The sequence below is a fragment of the Festucalex cinctus genome, chromosome 1, assembly GCF_051991245.1.
Source record: "Festucalex cinctus isolate MCC-2025b chromosome 1, RoL_Fcin_1.0, whole genome shotgun sequence".
NCBI classification, from domain to species: domain Eukaryota; kingdom Metazoa; phylum Chordata; class Actinopteri; order Syngnathiformes; family Syngnathidae; genus Festucalex; species Festucalex cinctus.
The window spans coordinates 39,523,261-39,543,640 of NC_135411.1; the positions used below are offsets into that span (position 1 = coordinate 39,523,261).

Below are 20,380 nucleotides of genomic sequence, written 5' to 3' on the forward strand. Positions count from 1 at the left end.
GAGACGCAACGTTGATCTTTTTGTCCATCCTTCCCAAAGCATGTCCATAAGTTTTATCTTCTCATGATGCCCAGATCTTCTTCTGGCACGAATAGGCTTACTGCCAGAAGCCTTTTAAGGCCAACCACCCGAAAGAGCACGATCTAAATAAATGGAATGATTAGGGGTGTGCTCAAAAAATCGATACGGCAATATATCGTTGCGGGCCTCATTACAATACACGTATCGATACGCAGGCGACAGAATCGATATTGCTCGATAACTTTAAATAGGTAGTTAACGTTTGCATTTTCAGCTTGCATTGTACCTAAAAAAAAATAAAAACCAGCAGCTTCTTTGAAGTTAATTGCCTTAAATTAATGTAAAAATAGCTCAACAGTGATTGGACACTGTGTCTTGCTAAGAAAAATTAAAGCAGAAGAAGAATATCAACATTTATTTACTTATAAACTTAACGTGGCACGTGTGTCTTAATGTACCAATTTTCCTATATTTTGTTTAAAAAAACGAAATAGAATGTGTTCATGAAAAAAATGCTGTTTTTATTTCCCCCAATATTTCAAATAAGCACATTTTAGAGATGTAATTATAATATTTTGTTATTTTTGCTCATATCGGCTCATGGCTATTAGTAAATTTCCCCGGTGTGTTTGTGGAAACTGCTCCTTGCTCTGTAATGCGTACACATTTAGACCAGGCATGCCACTTGGTGGTAAACCACGAGAGCTACTAACAAAAACATTTTTGTCATCCAGCATAATAAACATATCCTTTAGGTATACACATGACTGTTATTATATAATGCAAATAAATGAATGTGAAATATCGGGATACGTATCGCCTTGAAGATCATGTATTGGGATACATATGTATCGCGATACATATCGTATGGTGACCCTTGTATCGCGATACGTATCGTATCGTGAGGTTGGCGGCAATACCCAGCCCTAGGAATGATACATACATCAAATATGCCCTGCAATGTTTAAATCAGGAGACCTTTGAGGTGCTTGTATGGAAATTCACAACTGATTAGTAAGAAGCATGTCCTCTAAAGCAGTACAGAAAACAAATAGGATACAGAAGCAGTCGTGGAACCAATCAGTCAAATCTTTTGGATGGTTCACAAAAAGAAGTGGCATCAAACAATATATGTTAGATCGTCTGCGTTTGTTGGTTCAGATAGATCTGCCTGCAGTAAACCTGATTTATTGTTTGAGGCACTGTTGGATTCCTTTAATGTTGTTGCCGTGGTTACCATGTCATGTGCTTCGACTGCAGTAATGTGCATTGGAATTCCTCCATCAGCTCGCTGCAGCTTGCTGCTGAGTCGGTTTTGTTGCAAAAGTCTTTTCATTTGATTTATCGAGATGAAAATGGATGTAAATCTACAGCAATAAAATACGAAATGACATCATCGCACTCACACTAATTATAAAAAGAATACTGCACTTCTCATTCTAATCAAACCTGATAGGACAAAAAAGTGCAAATATAAAATAGAAAAGTTAATGCTGATTTTTCCATTATTTTTAAGTGACAGTTGAGATAAAAACAGGCTTGAACTATATTTGTCAACTTAACCTAAATGTACTCTGCTTTTCATCAAGTGTTACTTTTTAAGAGACTTTCTAGTCCATAACACATCAAATATATATTTTTTTGTGTACGTCAAGCCATCTGTCAATGTGCTGAAAGCGTCTCGCTGCATCCTGGCGATATCACTTTCACAGCTTTGGTGATGTAAAGGTTCCATTACATCAGCCGTCTATGGTTTTGTTTCTGCTGAAACTGCCTGCATCGTTTTTAATCTCTTCATGTAATGGTGCAAACTTTTCACCTACAGTATTGGTCCTTAACGACGAAACCTAGTCATAATATGAGCAATATTTTTTTTTCTTGACTCCAAAAATGAGTAGGCTGCAGACTAATCAAGCTTGTCCTTGGTGCTGAAATGCTCACGCATGTAAGCTTATGCAGTAGGCCTAATACTGTTCCTCTCTTCCTTTCCCATCCTACTTTGCCTCTGTCTTTGCAGACCATGCAAGCGGCACGATGCCCGACAGACGAGTTGTCACTGACAAACTGTGCCGTGGTCAGCGAGAAGGATCTGCAGTCCGGACAGTGAGTCGTCGCCGTCGTCATTAACAGCCCACGCAGCTCTCTCTTTCAGTGCCAAGAAAGAAACCAACACCGCTCAAGTTTTGCTGTTTGCACTCGTGTTAGATGCAGTACTTTTGATTATAATTTTTTCATACGGGTCATAATGTTTTTTTCACAACTGTGTCTGGAGAGCTACTCAATGTTTCATCACTGGAAATGATTCATTCAATGTCCATAATTTCCCATGGAAATATTGATTCTACATTTGAACAAATTGCATTTTGACCAGCGGCCCAGAACAGATGTTCTATGTGTGAAATGAGATGTTCCACTGTTTTACGAACTGTAGAAATCTATTATGTCTCTCAATGCTATCATCCAACAGGACACTTTCACACGTACTTTTGGGTGGCAAAAGTCCAAGGATCTCTGATTCAGCACATTGCAATAAATAAAATGCCTTATATGGAGGCTAACGGCTTGCATACTACCATCGTTTGTAAATGAGCCTCGCCTACAATTGAGGGGATCTTTTGGTTATCTAACCATTAAGGCAATGCTCACTTGAGCTTGATTTTTCTGTTGCACAGATTAATGGCACAGATATGCTCTTGACAGTGAAATGGATAGTGCCATACTGTAGTCTACCGGCAGGCTGGCCAAAGAAAACCCATTCAAATATATTATCAAAATGATCCTCAAGAATGATTACATTGATGCAATCTGATACTGTTGCGGCAAGGCGTACAGTTTTGAGGCCTTTCTGTGATGAGTTTGCATTCTTCCTCAGTCACCTGGCAGAGGATTCAGCTTAAGTCTAGTGGTTCACACGCCATAGTTCCGCACATTAACCTGGTTTCAGTTCCCACTCAGTGATTATGAGTGTGAAAGGTTGTCTCTGGATGTATTTCTCCTGTGGCTGACTGGCACTCAGTCCAGGATGTATCCCCCAAACTCAGATGCAGTGTTGCCACAGTTACCTTGAAAAAGTAACTTAGTTACGTTACTGATTACTTGGTTTTAAAAGTAACTAAATTGCGTTACTGATTACTTGATTTTAAAAGTAACTAAGTTAGATTAAAAGTTACTTTTTTAGTTACTTTCAGCAGCTGCCGATAACACCATCTCAACATAAAAATAATGCAGTAGAAACGGAGTTCCAAATACTTTATTGAAAGTGCATTTTTAACATGAAAATAAAGGTTTTTTTTATGAAAAACAAAATAGGCAGTCTCTCTTGACTTCTTGTAACGTAAATACTTTTTATAAAACAAAAAATAAAAATCTATCCAGGTTGAAAATGAAAATCCCCTAAATTCCTCTATTGTTTGTTTGTTCCGCTATTCCAGTGTGTACACATGTATCAGTTTAAATATTTATTAGTAGTTATTGACAGTAATAATTTTTTTTTGGTTTGTTTGTTTTTTCTCTTCAAAATAAGGATCAGGAAAACAAAAGGTTGATAATTTAATGTTAAATATACATATTTAACCTTTAGACAGACACCAACACAATTAAACAGAATATTTACACATTGTGAAGTATTTCAGAAACATAAATTTAAGACATGAAATAAACCTACCGTCCAGCCAAAAGAAATATGAAGCCACTTTATGGAACAATAAATCTATCAAACACATTTTAACCACTTAATATATGCAAAAATATTTCCAAAAGTTCATTTCCCTTTTTAATCAACAATTTTTGTATTTAACAATTGTTTTTTCTTTTGTCATCACTTTCATTTTTGGTTAATGTATGACATATTTTTTTGTTTTTTTAATCTGAGACACGATGATGACCACAGAATCACTACTGTTTATATTTTGTTTTTTGGGCTGTCGTAATCGCGGGCACGTCTCAGTTCTCCTATCTGCTGCTCATGCTCGTTGTAGACATAGACAGGGAGCCACAAACTGAGAAATGAGATACTTGCAGTGTGCTTTTAGCTTAGCTGGTGTGTTGGCTGTGGGACATACCTGTGTCGTTTGAATCCATGCATTGGCTCGTCACGGGAGTTATTCTTTTTGGCTCGCGCGCAGTACCAACGCCGGCCCGAGACATACAAGTGCACCGAGGACTCGATAGCAATGGGAAATATCGAGATGTACGGCACCGGCTTAACTGTCTCCATTTGTATATTGTCACTCGTTGCGCGCGCGCGCGCCGTGTCGCGAGCGCAGAAACACGGAAGTAGCTTGAATGGTGATGCTACTGAAATGTAAACAAAACAAGTAGAGCACGGCGCAGAACTCTTGCTATTGTTATGAAAACCATAAAGCCTCACTCGCAACCGATACGGTCGTTTAGCTCCCCTTGACGAACGATGGTTCGGTCGAATCGTTTTTTGTTCCACCCCCTGAAAAACGTGACTTGTCTGACGTCACTCCCCCTGGCGAGAGGGCAGAGACGACCTCATCCCATAATGCTTCACGGACCAGTTGAGGATGGAAATAAATTATTTTTTTTTACCACTTTTATGGTCCATAATGCACACTTTTTTTGTTGCGTTGTGTGCCTGTTGGTTAATAAAACTAGTAGTAAAAGTATCATCACTTTTGTTTTGAATGTGCAAACCATTCATGACCAGACCATGGCTGAATTCAGTGTGGTGATCAATGACTTCTGCCTCATCTTCGTAGTTAGCAGCAGTTGTTTGTGACTGTTACGACAGTGAGATATTTTGCCTTCTTCATAAAAATGTGGAGTAACGCATTGAATCTCTGGACAGTAACTTTAATCAGACTACTTTGTAGAATAAAGTAACGCGTTAGACTATTAGTTACTTTAGAAAGCAAATTTTTTGAGTAACGCGTTACTAAGTAACGCGTTACCGGCAACACTGCTCAGATGTGCTAGGCTCCAGCTTCCCATGTTAAAAACGGTTGGTTGGTTGGTTGGTTGGTTGGTTGGTTGGTTGGTTGGTTGGTTGGATGGATGGATGGATGGATGGAGAGGCAATAATGGTAGTATAGAGATGCATCAGGTTCAAATGTTTCACATTATCTTTAATATGACTACATCTACCGAAATTGGCATAAATTACCAAATCTGAATTTAATCTATACAATTAATCATTTTAAGTACAATCTTTTTCAATTGTACAGTCAATTTACCATAGGAAATGATTAAATTGAATGAATCATTTTAAGTTATAGGGTCATATTTCCATGCCCAGTCCAAGCACAGTCTACAGTGCGCATTGGTGGAGTTTTCTTCCTTTTGCTATTTTCGTAGATGGGCACAGCTAGAAAGGGGCATTTGCGCCATTGTGGGAGTGAACACAGTGACATGATTCCCGGCCAATCGCAGCAGCTTCCCTCGGAGCGAGCAAAATATGTTTATAAAGAACTGCAAGAAGATCTCACTTACCGATGATGTAAATTTGATTACTGCAAAGTGGGAACGTTGAGATCACTTTGCAACCCCAATCATGTGCGTCTGAGTGTAAAAACGAACCACCACCCCACACACACCAATTGTGGCGCTGTCAGCAGTGTGCTTGCCACATATTAAAAATGATCATTCTAATAATGAGAGTGCATTTATTGAATTGATTTCTACAATGGGGCGGCACGGTGGATGACTGGTTAGCATGTCCGCCTCCCAGTTCTGCCATTGGTTCAGAGCATTCAAGGGCCAATAGGATATCTTAGATCGCCATGCAATGGTCATGTCACATATCAGTGAATGTTGTGCACAAGCAAGACACAAGATGCTGCATCCAAAGTCCTATATTAGCGTTGGAATGAATGGTATCGGCATGTCACTTGTTAGTACTCACCGATACCGATACCACTGTTTTAATACAGTATCGGTGCCTCTGCCGATACCAGTATCGGTATCGGAACAACACTAATGATAATCATTTATCTATCATCAACCATCCATAATGCTTATCTATTATTATTATCATTATTATTATTAGTAGTAGTAGTCGTAGTAATAGTGTTTAGGGGCTCCACTGTGTAAAATTGATCCCTCAGTCTAAGTCAGTGTTTCTCAATTCCAGTCCTCAGGCCCCCCTAGCCAGCCTGTTTTCCATGTCTCCCAATTGCAACACAGGTGAGGATCGTTATCAGGCTTCTCCAGAGAGCTGGCTGATTAGCTGTCATTGGAATCAGCTGCAATGGGAATTGGGAGACATGGAAAACAGGCTGGCTAGGGGGGCCCGAGGACCGGAAGTGAGAAACACTGGCCTAAGTGCTTGATCAGAATTACTGTTTGATATTTGTTTGTGATATATTTTAGTCCAGCAACTCATGATTATTTTAATAATTGATCAATCAGCCAATTATTATTTTTTTAATTGATGAAGTCTTAATTTCCATCCCGTCATTTAAAAAAAAAAGAAAAAAGTTCATTATTTCAAATTGCCCATGCAGAAAATGCTTTAATTAAGATTCAGGTAGCATGGTCCATAACATATCGGAAAAAAATGGGTGAAAATGTTGATCATTGTTTCCTAAAATAAAAACACATTAACAAGTGTTTTTGTTTTTTGTTTTTAATGCAACACCATGGATGACTGCAAAAATCTGAGAATATTTACTGTTGAGAGGCTGATATTGCGAGGATTTCGAAAAAAAAAATAAAAAAAAATAATAGGAAACCTTTTAGTAGTAGAAATGCTCCGCAGTCTCCATAACAGTGATGTAATGTGATGATTTGTTGGATTCATTATTAGCATGTTTATTGACTATCTCTCCACAGACATGTGACTGTGAAGACCACACCAAACCACAAATTTGCGTTTACAGTCAAGACCCACCACACTGTGGCACCTGGTTCAATTGCCTTCAGCCTGCCACAGGTACTCACACAAATTTAAACATAGACTTAGACTTGACTTTATTGATCCCTTTGGGATGGCTCCCTCTGGGAAATGTACATGTCCAGCAGCAATGAGAACAGATAATAAAATAGAAAATAATTCAATCAATCAATAAATAAGGTTATTACACCAGAGATTGAATTAATAATAATAATAAAAGAAGAAAAATAAAATAAAAAATACAAATTAAATCAATAAATACAAATTTCACTCTACAATGAATTGGATTATCAAGAGCTCTTTTTCAAAATGCTACAAATCCATTTGGATTATTTGGAGAAAAACAACCTTTGTTTAGTCAGAGCTACAAATTTGTTGCAACCAATTTTTCTGGTTGAAGAATTCATTGGCTCAGTGTGAACATGTTAAACAAAAATAATAAGAGTCTACACAATGTGTGTCATGGCCAAATAAGTCATTATCATCATCACTCATGGCTTTTATCTAATCTTGGAAAAGAACTCTTAATTGCTGACTTGTGTTTTGCCATAATTTTGAAGTAGTTAGGATAGATTAAGTAATTACTAAGGGTAATCATTATTGTGCCATTATTCTTTGCTGTGACTGTAATAAACCTTAACTGACCTCGTTGCACTTTTCTTTATCTCTCTTGTAGCGAAAATGGGCCGGTCTCTCCATTGGCCAGGAGGTGGAAGGTATTATTCTCTCTGATTGTCAAATCAGATAGCGGAAAGCTATAACTTTTGCTTAAGGCGCTCACAGCGTACTTGAACTGTCATCTAAATCACAAAATCACATACATGTGTAATCAAAACTGCCATGTTGTATAAGAGCTGCATCAGAGGATAAAAGAGGGTTTCTAAAAAGCTAGCCAAACTTAAAGAAAGAAAGAAAGAAAACATGAAGATTGGAGATCTGAGCTGAAGAACCAATGACATGAATATTTTTTTTTCTTGTCTGTCCTGCAGTGTTGTAAAAACTGTTTGTCCTCTTCTTAAATTCTTACTTTTTTGGATAGTTTCCCCACATTAATGATTAAGCTAATCAAATAAATATCAAAAATATATCAAAAATATCAAAAAGTATTTTGTAAATAAAATACTGTTTTAAGATGATTATTTTTTATTTAGAGGGAAAAAAATATTCAAAGCTACCTGACCCTGTATGAGGAAGTACTTGCCTATCTTATTAAATAATGAATTAAATGTGGCTAATCACATTTTTGTGGAGAGTTAATTTTCCCTCAAAATGCCTCTCAGCATTTTTCAGAGAATATTCTATGGACTGACAAGGTGAATGTTGAACTTTTTGGAAGGAACATCATACCAAAAGGTCAAACATCGTGGTGGGAGTGGGATGTTCACGGGGCTGCTTTCACATTTCAAGATCTGGATGATTTGCTGTGATTGTTGGAATCATGAATTTTGCTCTTTACCAGAAAATCTTAAGGGGGGAGTGTCGGGTTCGTGACCTCAAGCTGAAGTACAGGACAACTATCCAAAACACACACCAGCAGGTCAACTTCTGAACTGCTTATATAATAACAAATGAAGGCTTTGGAGTGGCCTCGTCAGATCGAGTCCAGACTTGAATCAGGTTGAAATGCTCGAGAATCCTCCAGTTTTGCAGAACAAAGCAATTCTGTATGGAAGAGTGGGACAAAATAGCTCCACACAGATGTGAAAGACCAGTTATACTGTAGAAAACACTTGGTTTCAGATGTTGCTGCTCAAGGTGACCCAACCAGTTATTAGGTTGGTGGGGGGGAAATAATTATTCAGCTTCAATTTTTTTAAATTGTATTTATTTATTAATTATTTCCTTAATAAAAACATTATTGTATTTTTTTAAAGGCATTTTATGTCCATTTGAGTTTGTTTGATCTTTGCACCTGTTAGATGATTGTAAAAATCAAGGTGGGAGAACAATTCGAGAAGAGGGAAAGTCCTCATTCCTCATGACACTTTATTGCCATTGCCGGGTAGTTATTAGGAGAATTTAACAGTGTGAGGATTAAATCAAGATATGTGCTTGCTGTGTGTTAAAATATTTAATTCTGTCTTGCTTTATGTCAATGTAAGACTGAATAAAATGGAAATAGATGAAAAAAAACCATTTCTGATAGATTGTTTGTGTGTCCGTAGTGTCCAACTACAACTTTGACAAGTCCAAGCAGTGCATCGGTGCCATGACAATCGAAATTGACTTTCTGCAGAAGAAGAGCACAGATTCCTCACCTTATGACTCGGACAAAATGGCTGCCGAGTTCATCCAGAAGTTCAACAGCCAGAGCTTTTCTGTCACCCAGCAGGTTTCTTTAATTGTTATGATTTGTTTTGAGGCAAAGCCTACAGTACAGGAGCCATTGATTCATACATGTAGTGTACTTTGTTGAATTTTGCAAATGTTTCCTGTGTGGTTCTTCTCTCAGCTGGTGTTCAGTTTCTGTGACAAACTCTTTGGGCTGGTTGTCAAAGACGTTGAGGCAATGGATGCCAGCATACTCAAAGGTGAGGCAGCCTCTGGAAAGAAACCACAGAAGGTACGTGCCCACCTGCGCAGCATGTGGTTTTATTTGATAGATCAGCATACAAGTGCTTTAATTGGTAGGGCACCAACCGCTTCGATAGCCAGTACTCACTTTTGTTGCTAATGGCATTAATGGCTATGTGTTGAGGTATTGGGGGGTGGGGTGGGGGTGGGGGATTAATACCATACTACTTTGAAATGATCTTAAGAGAATGTGACATCTGTTTTGGGAGCTACTGTACCAGGCCTACATCACCTGGTCAAGTCACAGCTTTGCTTCCAAGCAGAATTCATATGGTTCAATCTACAATATCTGCCTCTGAGGCCTGTGAGAAAAAAAATGTCTCCGCAATAATGCCAGCCATACACACTTGGCTGTTTGGATGGCAAATTAAGAACACTGTAGGGTTTATAAAACAAGTTTGTCTCACAAAGTACACACATTAAATATCTGATTAATGGCTGGGCGAGGAGCTCTTTCTTTTAGTTCTGCATTATTCTGCCATTTTCTGTTGTTTCCACACTCTAAGCCAGTGGTTCTCAAATTGGGTATGTGAAGGCACTACGTGAGATTTTAAAATATATTTAAAAATTACAGTATATTTAAATATTTCAGAAAAATCTAAATTCATAAAATGCATTTTTTATTCAGTGGGCTATTCTATTTCAGTGTCCTAAAAACCAGTATCTCTCCATTGCAGAGTGTTTCAGCCCAATTTGTCATATGCCACCTAGAATCACGTCAATTACTTAAAAACTTTTTAAAAATTCAGTTCATTATTTATTTTTGAGAACAGAGCTTTACTATGATCCCAAAGGAGAACACTTTATAGTGATGTGTGAATTTAAATCAATAAAGACTGTTAGAGATATTTTGCAGGTAATCTTTAAAATATTGATTTTTCCTCTGTTTCCTTTGACAGATTGATGTTGGGCTTCTGGTGGGCAACAGTCAGGTGATTTTTGAGAAGGCAGAGAGCTCATCCTTGACACTTGTTGGTATGTTCCTTATTTAAAATGAAGAAAATTAACTGAAGCAGTATCTTATCCATGAATTTAAATGAATTATTAATTACGATGAAATGCATGAGGGAAAAGGCTTTAGATACTTTTTAATCATACCTTAATCCCTACCTAGGTACCTAAAGTCTCTACAAAATAGCAGCAATATATGAAGCTTAGAAGTGTTATACTGCATTTCAGTTCGACGTTTGAAGTTCAAAATCCTAATATTTCGTGTCCGACAATAAGTTGGTGCTGGGTGAATTTGGAATTGTAAGGATTAATATCAGATTTTCTTGACACTGTTCATGATTACTTGTTCAATAATGCACTGTTGTTATGCTGAATTTGGGGCGGAGGTGTGCGTGTATGTGTGTGTGTGTTGCTGGGGGTTGATAAATCAACAAGCGATAAGACATTCACTATCGTACCCAGGGTGGGGAGGGAGTATGATGTTTCTTTATTGGGATGATAAGAGGCTGAAGGGTTGTAGGTTGTTGCTTGCATGGAAACTATGAGTTTTGTGTGGTGAGTAAAAGAGACATGACTTGTCTCCATCTAGTCTCGCCATTTACCGCAACTCCATAATTGGTGACCGCCTAATGAGCGATAATGACAGATTTCATTGTACAGTATGCCGCACCGGTCAACTTTTGGAAACACAACCCACAGTCATGGTTTCAGCACATCAAGGCCCAGTTCCAACTCAGAGGAATCACAAAGGATGTTATGAAATACTTCCATGTGGTGGCAGCATTGGATGCCTCCACGACAGCATGGAGCAATGGCGCTGAGGGTCCCCCAGCGCAGGTACCTCAAGTCATTTTTTTTAGACTTCTTGAACTGCTTGAACTGGAAAAGGCGAAAAATCTGCTGTCCCCCAAAAGCCTCAGCAACGGCAAACCATCCAAATTGATGGACATGATTCTGGCTGAGCTGGATTGAGCCCTCATTCCTGTTCACCCACATATTCCTGCGGGAACTTCCAGTGCCAGTACTCACGGTACAAGCCATTTCATCCCATCTCCTCTTCTGAAAACTACCGTGCAATTGCGGAGGCAGACAGGTTTTCATGGTCAATCGGTAGCAGTTTGTCCATGGGCTGGTTGCCAACCAGGACACTTGGGTCCAGCTGCCACCCCCAGAGGACACTACAAACACCTCAGCCGCGGTGACGACTCGCCACCATTGTTACATGTGTTCATACAACACCAGGTTTGGGGCCAAAGCCATGTTATGCACCCATGCACGTTTGGAGAGGCTGGCGGACTCTGCTTGTCAAACAAGCTAGCTCGCTAGCTTATCAACGCCTGCTCACCAAGTTTCCTGAACTCACCAAGCCCACATTCTCAGCAGCTGTGGCTAAACATGGTGTGGAGCCCCGCATCACCACTGTAGGACCCCCAGTCGATGCTTGTATGCGGCGCCTCGACTTGACCAAGCATGTGATCGCCAAAATAGCGTTTGCCAGTTCACCACCATCGTTCGCCACTCAGACAGCATGTGGCCCTCTCCTCTACACATGGAGACCAAGGCTGACAGCGGTTGGCACCCCTGTGGCGATTTTTTTTTTCTTTTTTTTTAGAGCTCAGAATTGTTCATTCGGTAGTCTTACCGATTCAACGTCTTATCATCATTGCTCTTTTTTTTTTTGTGTGTGTGTGTGTGTGCGTGCGTGCGCGTGCGTGCGTGTGCGTGCAAATACGTATAAATTTATACTCATTAATTCACCTAAAGCCTTATAAATATCCCATTACCCTTCGCCTTAACCAGGTACTTCAGAATCTTGCCAGAGTCGTGAGGTTTAAAAGGTCAGGAGACCAGAGAAAAGGTCAGAAAAAAATAAAGAGAAAAGAAAGATAAATCAAAGTGAAATCCAGCACCGACCAAACACTTCCTGCCTTCCCCATGATTACAAAATCAAAGTCTTACGCCAACCCCGGAAGCCTCTAAATTCCAGCAAATTTAGCGAGATCTCAAGAGACCAGAGGAAAAACTAAAGAGAGGAAGGAGGGAAGGATCGATAAGGCAGAGTGAGATCCATGGAAGCCAGTACATCCAATCCATCAAAGTGAAATCCAGCACCAACAAAACCCCTCCTGCGTGGTTACAAAACCAGAGTCTTATGCCAACCCCAGAAACCTCAAACTTCCAATAAATTGAGATCTCAAGTGACCAGAGGAAAAACTAAAGAGAGGAAGGAGGGAAGGATAGATAAAGCAAAGTGAGATCCACAGACACCAGCACCCACTGATTCAAGGGGCTGTGGGAGGGAGAGGCTACTTCTGTTGAGTTTCAGTAGATGCTGGTGCGACGGATCTGGCATGCATAAGGACCACCACCAAAGAAAGAAGCCGTCAACCGCGGTCCAGCAAAGCGAGCACCGCCCCCCCCCCCCCCCCCCGCCCCCCCGAAATCCCCAGGCCGCGGCAGCACCAAGGCCACCCCCAAGCCACCCGAGCGGACACCGGTCGGTGAGCCGACCCAGACGCCCGGAACACCCCAGCCCCGGCCCACACCCCCGAGCCCAAGGCCGCAGAACGAGGCCCAGCGGGCCCCCACAGCGCCCCACCGGTCCCCAGCCCCCATCCCCCCACGAGCCCCCCGCACCCCACCCAAACCCGCCACCCACCACGACCCAGGCCCCACCACCCCCGGCCCCCAAACCCCCGAACACACCCCGACCCCCAACACCCAACCCCCCACCCACCCATACCTCCACCCCCCCCAAACAAGCCACCCCCCCCCCCCCCCCGACGACCGCCAACCCCCCCCCGGTTGGAGGGAGGCCGACAAGGGAAAAGGGACCGGGATGCAGAGGAGGATGGGCGGGAGGAGGCGAGGAGGGAGAGGCGACGGGGGGGATTTCTGTGGCGATTTCTGATACCGGAACAACACCAGAACCCCCAACCACTATCCTGTCCCACACATATAGGACTTCTGAGCCCACATTACGGGGGCCACCATCTTTTCCAAGCTTGACTTGGTGCATGGTTCCCACCAGGTACCGGTACACCTGCAGAATGTGGCCAAGACAGCGATCATCACACCCTTCAGCCTTTTCGAGTTCCTGCGGATGCTTTTCGGCCTCAAAGGGGCAATACAGATGTTTGAGCACCTTATGGACTCTGTGCTTTGTGACATGCAGTTCTTGATTGTTTACTTGGACAACATCCTGGTGGGCAGTGCAGATGAGGCCTGACACCTGCTGCTGTTCGACCTACTCAGCAAGCAGGGCCTCATTGTCAACACAGCCAAGTTCCATTTCGATTTGTCAACATTTACCTTCCTAGAGCGCAATGTCAAGCCACAGGCAGCCACGCCACCCTTCCCGCCACTGTGAAATCCCTGCAAGAGTGTTTTAGCTTGGTGAACTTTTATAACCGGGTCATTCCTCACACAGCTCACATCATGCGACCCTTGTGTGAGGAGGCCCTGCAGGGTAAAGGGCCTATGGATGAAGTGGAATTGTAGCCGGGGATAGACCAAACTTTCAACTCATCCATGGCTGCGTTGGCCAACGCAGCTTTGTTGGTACACCGTCCCCCAATGCCCTGGTTGCCCTCTTAAACAGACGCGTCAGACCTCACAGTGGGAGCAGTGTGTTAGCAGTGGGTAGACGGAGCCTGGCAACCACTGGCCTTCTTCAGCAGGCAGCTCCGCGACAGCACCTCTGACAGAGAACATCTAGGACTTTCCGTCTCCAGCCGACACCTCTCCATCCTTTTGGAGGGTCATCAGTTCACTACCTTCGTAGACCACAAGCTGCTGACATTTGTCATAACCATAACCACAGAGCCATGGTCTGGTCGGCAGTAATGTCAGCTTGCTGCCATATCTTTTTTTTTTTTCTTAAAGGCTGCTGCCATATCTAGAGTTCACGACAGACATCCAACACGTGGTTGGCAAGGGCAACTATGTTGCCGACTGCCTCTCCCAGCCAGGGGGCCCGGGGCCGTTGACCTGGGGATTGATTACGCTGCCATGGCTGCCGACTCTGACATTCAAGCCAAGCGTACGGTCCACCAGACTGTCTGGAGGACATCCCATTTTATAGCCCAAATGCAACACTCATCCGTCTCCACCGGCCAACCACGCAATGTTTTTGACACCATCCACGGTCTTTCCAACCCAGGTGTGAAGGCTTCCACGAAGCTGCTGGGGGCCAAGTTCATCTGGCCGGGCCTCAGGAGAGGTCAGGATGTGGGCTGGCTCTTTCATGGCATTCCAGCGCGCCAAGGCACAACGTCATATCAGAGCCCCGTTGGCATAATTTCTAGTGCTAGGGAGACGTTTTGACCATGTCAACGTGAAGGGGTACCTCTGCCTCCCTCCCGCAGTCTCACTCACTTCCTCACCATGGTAGATAAGACCACCAAGTGGCCAGAAGTGGTTCCTCTGTCATCTACTACCTCAGCTGTGCTGACCTGGGCATTCGTCTCGTTCTGGTTTGGTTTCTTTCTGTTGTGTCTTTGCTTGTGTAAAACACATTGAGTTGCCTTGTGTATTAAATGTGCTATAGAAATAAAATTACCTTGGTTTGCCTGGGTTGTCCACTTCAGCAAGCCAGCTGACCACCTTGGACAGGTGCCCACAGTTCACGTCTGAACTCGAGACAGCAGTCCCTGAGGCTTTGGGCGTGAACATTCACCACACTACGGCATACCACCCACAAGGCAACGGGGTTTCTTGGTTTTTATGAGAGCCCTTCTGCGGGCCAGCCTCACGGACCGCAACTGGGTTCACCATCTCCTATGGGTCATTCATGGTCTCCCATGGACGGCCTCCAGCCCTCATCTACTGAGCTGGTTTACAAGCCACTGCGTGTTCCGGGGATGTTCCTCCAGGATGCTAAAGCTCCCTGGTCTCCTATTACTGTGTTACTGCGGGATGGTGATGATTTTGTCCCCATTTTGACATCTTGCCACCGCCTCCCCCAGTCGTATGTGCCTGTAGCCCTGCCATCAGACAGGTACGTTTTCATCAGCCATCGGACCCTGCTGCAGCCCCCTACAAAGTGCCCTTCTGGGTGATGGAGGCAGGGGTTAAGCACTTTGTGGTGGACATTATAGGTCAACCAGAGTGAATCACAATGACCGCCTCAAGCCTGCTCATGTGGACATCGATGTGCCACTACCATTGGCCCTGACGCTACGCCGGAGGCATCCACACAGCCAGACAGAGGTGGCAAATCCAGGTCCAGGAGATAAAAACCCTGCCACAGTTTGGCTTTGGCCTCAGGTGCTAATTAGCGAGCTCCCTAGGTAGCTCCCTAGCTAGCTCCCATGGTGCTCATTTACCTGCTAACGAGCTAGCTGGCTAGTGGCTAAAGCCAAACTGTGTGAGGGTTTTTACTTTCTGGACCTGTATTTGCACCTCTGTCTGGCTAGGCCCCAGTTCCGGACCCACCAATGGCACCTGATCCCCATCCTGCCAAGCGCAGCCACTTCGGCCACTTATGCCGTCCACTACCACGTTGACAGTTTTTCTTGACACTGTTCATTATTGCCATGCACTTTTGTTATGTTGAATTCTGGGGGGCCTGTGTGGTGACCCACAAAGGATAACCTCTTTAAAGGAGGGGGGGAGTATGGTGTTTCTTGGTTCGATGGGATGATCAAGATCAAATAGTTGCAGGATAGTAGCATGTTGCTTGCATGTAAATAATCAGTTTGTGTGGAGAAAGAGATATGCGTTCCCTTCGTCTCCTAATCTCCACATTGTATAGTGTGTGCGTGTGTATATATGTGTGTGTACTTATTTATGTTATTGTACAAGTACTTCCTGATTATTACTCCGTAGGTAAGGCAAAAACCAAGGAGGCACGTCAGACAATCATCAACCCAGACTGGAACTTTGAGAAAATGGGTATTGGAGGTCTGGATAAGGAATTCTCTGACATTTTCCGAAGAGCTTTTGCTTCCAGAGTCTTCCCTCCTGACATTGTGGAGCAGATGGGTGAGACATTACCTTCTGTTTGTTCGTGTTGTTTATGTATCGTTCATAACATGTACGATTTACTCGCTGTGGCGACCCCTGACTGACAAGGACTAAGCCAGAAGTCACAACAATGTGTGATTAATATTATTTATGAGGCAGAAACATTATTCTATGTGCCTTCTCTATAATTCTCAATAAGTCTTTGCTTCCTTTGTTTGTCTGTGCCCAGGCTGTAAGCACGTGAAGGGTATCTTGCTTTTTGGCCCTCCAGGATGTGGTAAAACCTTAATGGCCAGGCAGATTGGCAAAATGCTTAACGCCCGTGAGCCAAAGATTGTCAATGGCCCTGAAATCCTCAACAAATACGTGGGAGAGTCAGAGGCTAACATCCGCAAGTTGTTCGCTGACGCAGAGGATGAACAAAAGCGGGTGTGCAACTGTGTGTTATTTACATTTCAGAAATGGAATGTTTCAGTTGTGTTTTAACATGTCTGGCCTTTTCATCTGCACCTTCAATAGCTGGGAGCCAACAGCGGCCTCCATATCATCATTTTTGATGAGCTGGATGCCATTTGCAAACAGAGAGGCACGGGTGCTAGCAGTACAGGTGTGCATGATACAGTGGTCAACCAGCTCCTCTCCAAGATTGATGGCGTGGAACAACTTAACAACATCCTGGTCATTGGTAAATCATGGATCCCTAATGTGTTTTTTATTCTTTTCATTTATTTATTTGATGTTTATTACTACGTCAAAGATTTTCATCATGAGATGTATGAAAATCCTCCCTTTCTATTATTTTTTGGTATGGTCAAACTGAAAATTAATGAATGTGATGATTAAAAATCATTTACAGTGATTGACTGGCTAGGGTGCAATGCACATTTTGCTCGCTTAAACTTCGATAGGCTCCAACTCCCCTGTGAACTGAATTGAGGACAAGCGGTATAGAAAATGGATCGATGAATAATCCATCGTTCTTTACCTCCTCTCTGTCCATCATCACTATTTCTGTTTTCACCAGGGATGACCAACAGGCCTGACCTGATTGATGATGCCCTCATGAGGCCTGGCAGGTTTGAGGTCAAGATGGAAATCGGTAAGTGTAGGACTATGTTTCGCCTCGTACTCACATTTATTCTTATCATTTATATATTCTGAAGAGTAATTTGTAGGATATGTGGCGTACAATTGAGCATTTTGAGCTAAAAAGAATTCTCCACACACACCGATAAAGTCGAACAAATCAAACATGTAATGACATGTACAGATTCGCTTGGTGTATCTCTTCAAACTTCTGATTTTGTTGTCACCATGAGCTTCACTTAAATGAGGGTGACTAACTGAGTTGTGATTCACTCACTTGACTTTGTGGGTTCAGTTCCCACTCACTGTCGGTGTGAATGTCAGCTTGAATGAGCTTGTTTATCTCTATATGTGCCCCATGATTGATGACTGTTGACCAGTCCAGGTTGTAGTCTGAATTTGTCTGAAATCTGCATGATTAGACTCCAGGTTCCAATTCTGAACATGATAATCTGTATAGAAAAATAATGGATGAATAATTTAATAAACAACTACCATTTATAACTCAATGAAGGCATTCTTATTGCAATTTGGAAGACACAATTATTTAACTCTTTGAAAGCCAAAAACGTTTAATGACATATGCTTTTTTTTTCTTCTTTTTCCCCCCCCCCCTCAATGGGTAGTGCAATGTCTTGTGCAGAACTGCCTGCTCAATGGGTTGTGGAATCAAAAACACTCACTAACTATGGCCAGCAGATGGCAGCATTGTATCTCTTTTCAGTGGGCTCACGGTATATGAAATTACAATGAAACACGACTGATATGATAAAATGGAACGTTTTCAAGGGTGACGTGAATGATCAAAGCCTTTGTCACATTAAATCTAAATCACAGAGCGTCAAAAAAAAAAAGGTCACTGTTGTGCAAAATTGTATCTTTTCAATGTCACTCAAATGACCTATTTTCGAATGGTGATTACTAAAGAACAGAATAAGGTAGAAACATACTTTTTTTTTATGTTTATGTAGTCGTAGCGCACAATATTTTGTTTGCCTTGAAAGATGAGTGAAAATGCTCGAAATCGACTGGCACTGTTGGGCTTGTTTTTTTGATAATATTTGGCAGTCAAAGAGTTAATAAATAGCAGAATTCTTTTGAAGTGCACACCAAAACAGGTTGTTTAAGCTACAAGGTTCCAATTCTGTGTGTGTGTTTGCTCTACTGATGGTCATATTTTCATCACAAGAAATAGATTGTTGATGCAACATACTATTGTTCTTATTTCTGCCACCAACCTTGTTCCTGTCTTATACTACCAGGTCTTCCTGATGAGAAAGGTCGTGTTCAGATTCTCACCATTCACACTAACAAAATGCGAAGCTTCAAACTGCTGGCTCAAGATGTCAACATACCAGAGCTGGCATCTGAAACCAAGAATTACAGCGGTGCAGAGCTGGAGGGGCTGGTCAGGGCCGCCCAGTCCACTGCCATGAACAGACACATCAAGGTCAGTTTGGCAATAATGATGCTGGTATGGAACATTGCAGCATTGATGTGCAATCGATTGTTTGTAGGGCATTCATTGAAATACTTATGAGCGGAATATTTCAGCTCTAGATTTCCAATATTCAAGACATTTACAAAATAGTATGTCCTGTGCAATTGAATGTCATATTTTTTCTTTATTTCTATAAATTTATGTTAATGGTCGGTGGACTTTGAATGGTACATGAAAATAAAAGGATTCCATGGGTGAGTAACAAAATTTGAAATAATCAAATTTTTAGTCAAATATGATAAGAAGATGCAACTTCACATTAACTATTTAATGTTAAACAAAACAGTTAAACAACAGTGATATCCTCATTTGTTGCGGAGAAGAGTGAAACATAACTACATCTAAAGCTGCTGATTAATAATACAATTTTAAAAATTGTGTATTTTCAGGGGTTTTCCTGGCTCAAATTGAGGCAGAGGTGGTATCACCCTGACTATGATGGGTGATTACCGATACCAGGTATCAGTATCGGTGCCAATAGAAGTCTTATTTTAAGGTATCGGTACTCGCAGCGGTAACCGATACCATTATGGGCCGCCCTCCTGAAACCATTTTACGATCAGAGACTAGAAATGAGAAATTATATGAATACAAATTTGCCATTAATTTTTGCCATTTTTTTTAACTACTATCGTTAAAAATTAATTCACTAGTACATATTCAATTGTAAATATAGTTCAGCGTTATTGTAAATCACTATTATGTTTGTTGTAGATACTGTGATTTTATGACTTTGGCAATGGCTGGAGCCCGCCACCTCTGCCTCGCAACCAAGAAATGGGCGTGTACAATGATTGCTCCATGATCTGTTTATTCTTTGGTACATTAATGAACTCTGACCGCCAAAAACGTTTAATGACGTTTTCTAAAATCCTAATGAATGCTGCCAAAAACGTTAATTTACGTTTATTACGTTGTTGTTTTTTTTCTCTCAATGACCAGCTGTTCTGCCTTGTCACTAAACAAAAAATATTAGTGTCACTGTTGTGCAAAAAAAAAAAAAATGTATTTTTTCACAAAAAGCTTGTTTTTCTCTTAATATTAGTATTTTCGCTTTTGTCACTCCAATGACCTAATTTCAAATGGCGATTACTAAAAACGGAATAAGGAAGAAACATACTTTTTTTTTTCTCATGAAAGAATGGAATCCAATCTTTCATATGGTATCCACCATATTTACGTCATCATATCGAACAATATTCTGTTTGCTTTGAAAGATGAGTGAAAATGCTCCAAATCGGCTGGCACCGTTGTTTTTTTTTTAGATAACGTTTGGCAGTCAAAGAGTTAAAGTAAAAAAAAATAATAATAAAAATTAAAAAAAAAAAAAAAAGAAAAAAAGAACGGGGTTTCTTCTTCTGTTATTGGTTCAGGTCTTTGCGGTGCACTGCTGTTAATATAGAGCCTCCATAATGGAGCAACAC

General features: G+C 41.6%; 1 protein-coding gene across 3 annotated transcripts in view; it reads left to right on the forward strand.

Moving 5' to 3' along the window:
- Positions 1 to 20,380, forward strand: part of LOC144027499 (vesicle-fusing ATPase) — a 54,616-nt gene that overhangs the window by 25,656 nt on the left and 8,580 nt on the right. For all 3 annotated transcript variants that reach the window (XM_077535103.1, XM_077535087.1, XM_077535093.1), the window contains 11 exons: positions 2,039 to 2,124; positions 6,817 to 6,916; positions 7,554 to 7,593; positions 9,043 to 9,209; positions 9,330 to 9,440; positions 10,351 to 10,426; positions 16,232 to 16,387; positions 16,599 to 16,798; positions 16,889 to 17,054; positions 17,394 to 17,468; positions 18,718 to 18,905. In XM_077535103.1, coding sequence (XP_077391229.1) covers positions 2,039 to 2,124; positions 6,817 to 6,916; positions 7,554 to 7,593; positions 9,043 to 9,209; positions 9,330 to 9,440; positions 10,351 to 10,426; positions 16,232 to 16,387; positions 16,599 to 16,798; positions 16,889 to 17,054; positions 17,394 to 17,468; positions 18,718 to 18,905 — 1,365 coding nt within the window. The remainder of the gene's footprint in view (positions 1 to 2,038; positions 2,125 to 6,816; positions 6,917 to 7,553; positions 7,594 to 9,042; positions 9,210 to 9,329; positions 9,441 to 10,350; positions 10,427 to 16,231; positions 16,388 to 16,598; positions 16,799 to 16,888; positions 17,055 to 17,393; positions 17,469 to 18,717; positions 18,906 to 20,380) is intronic.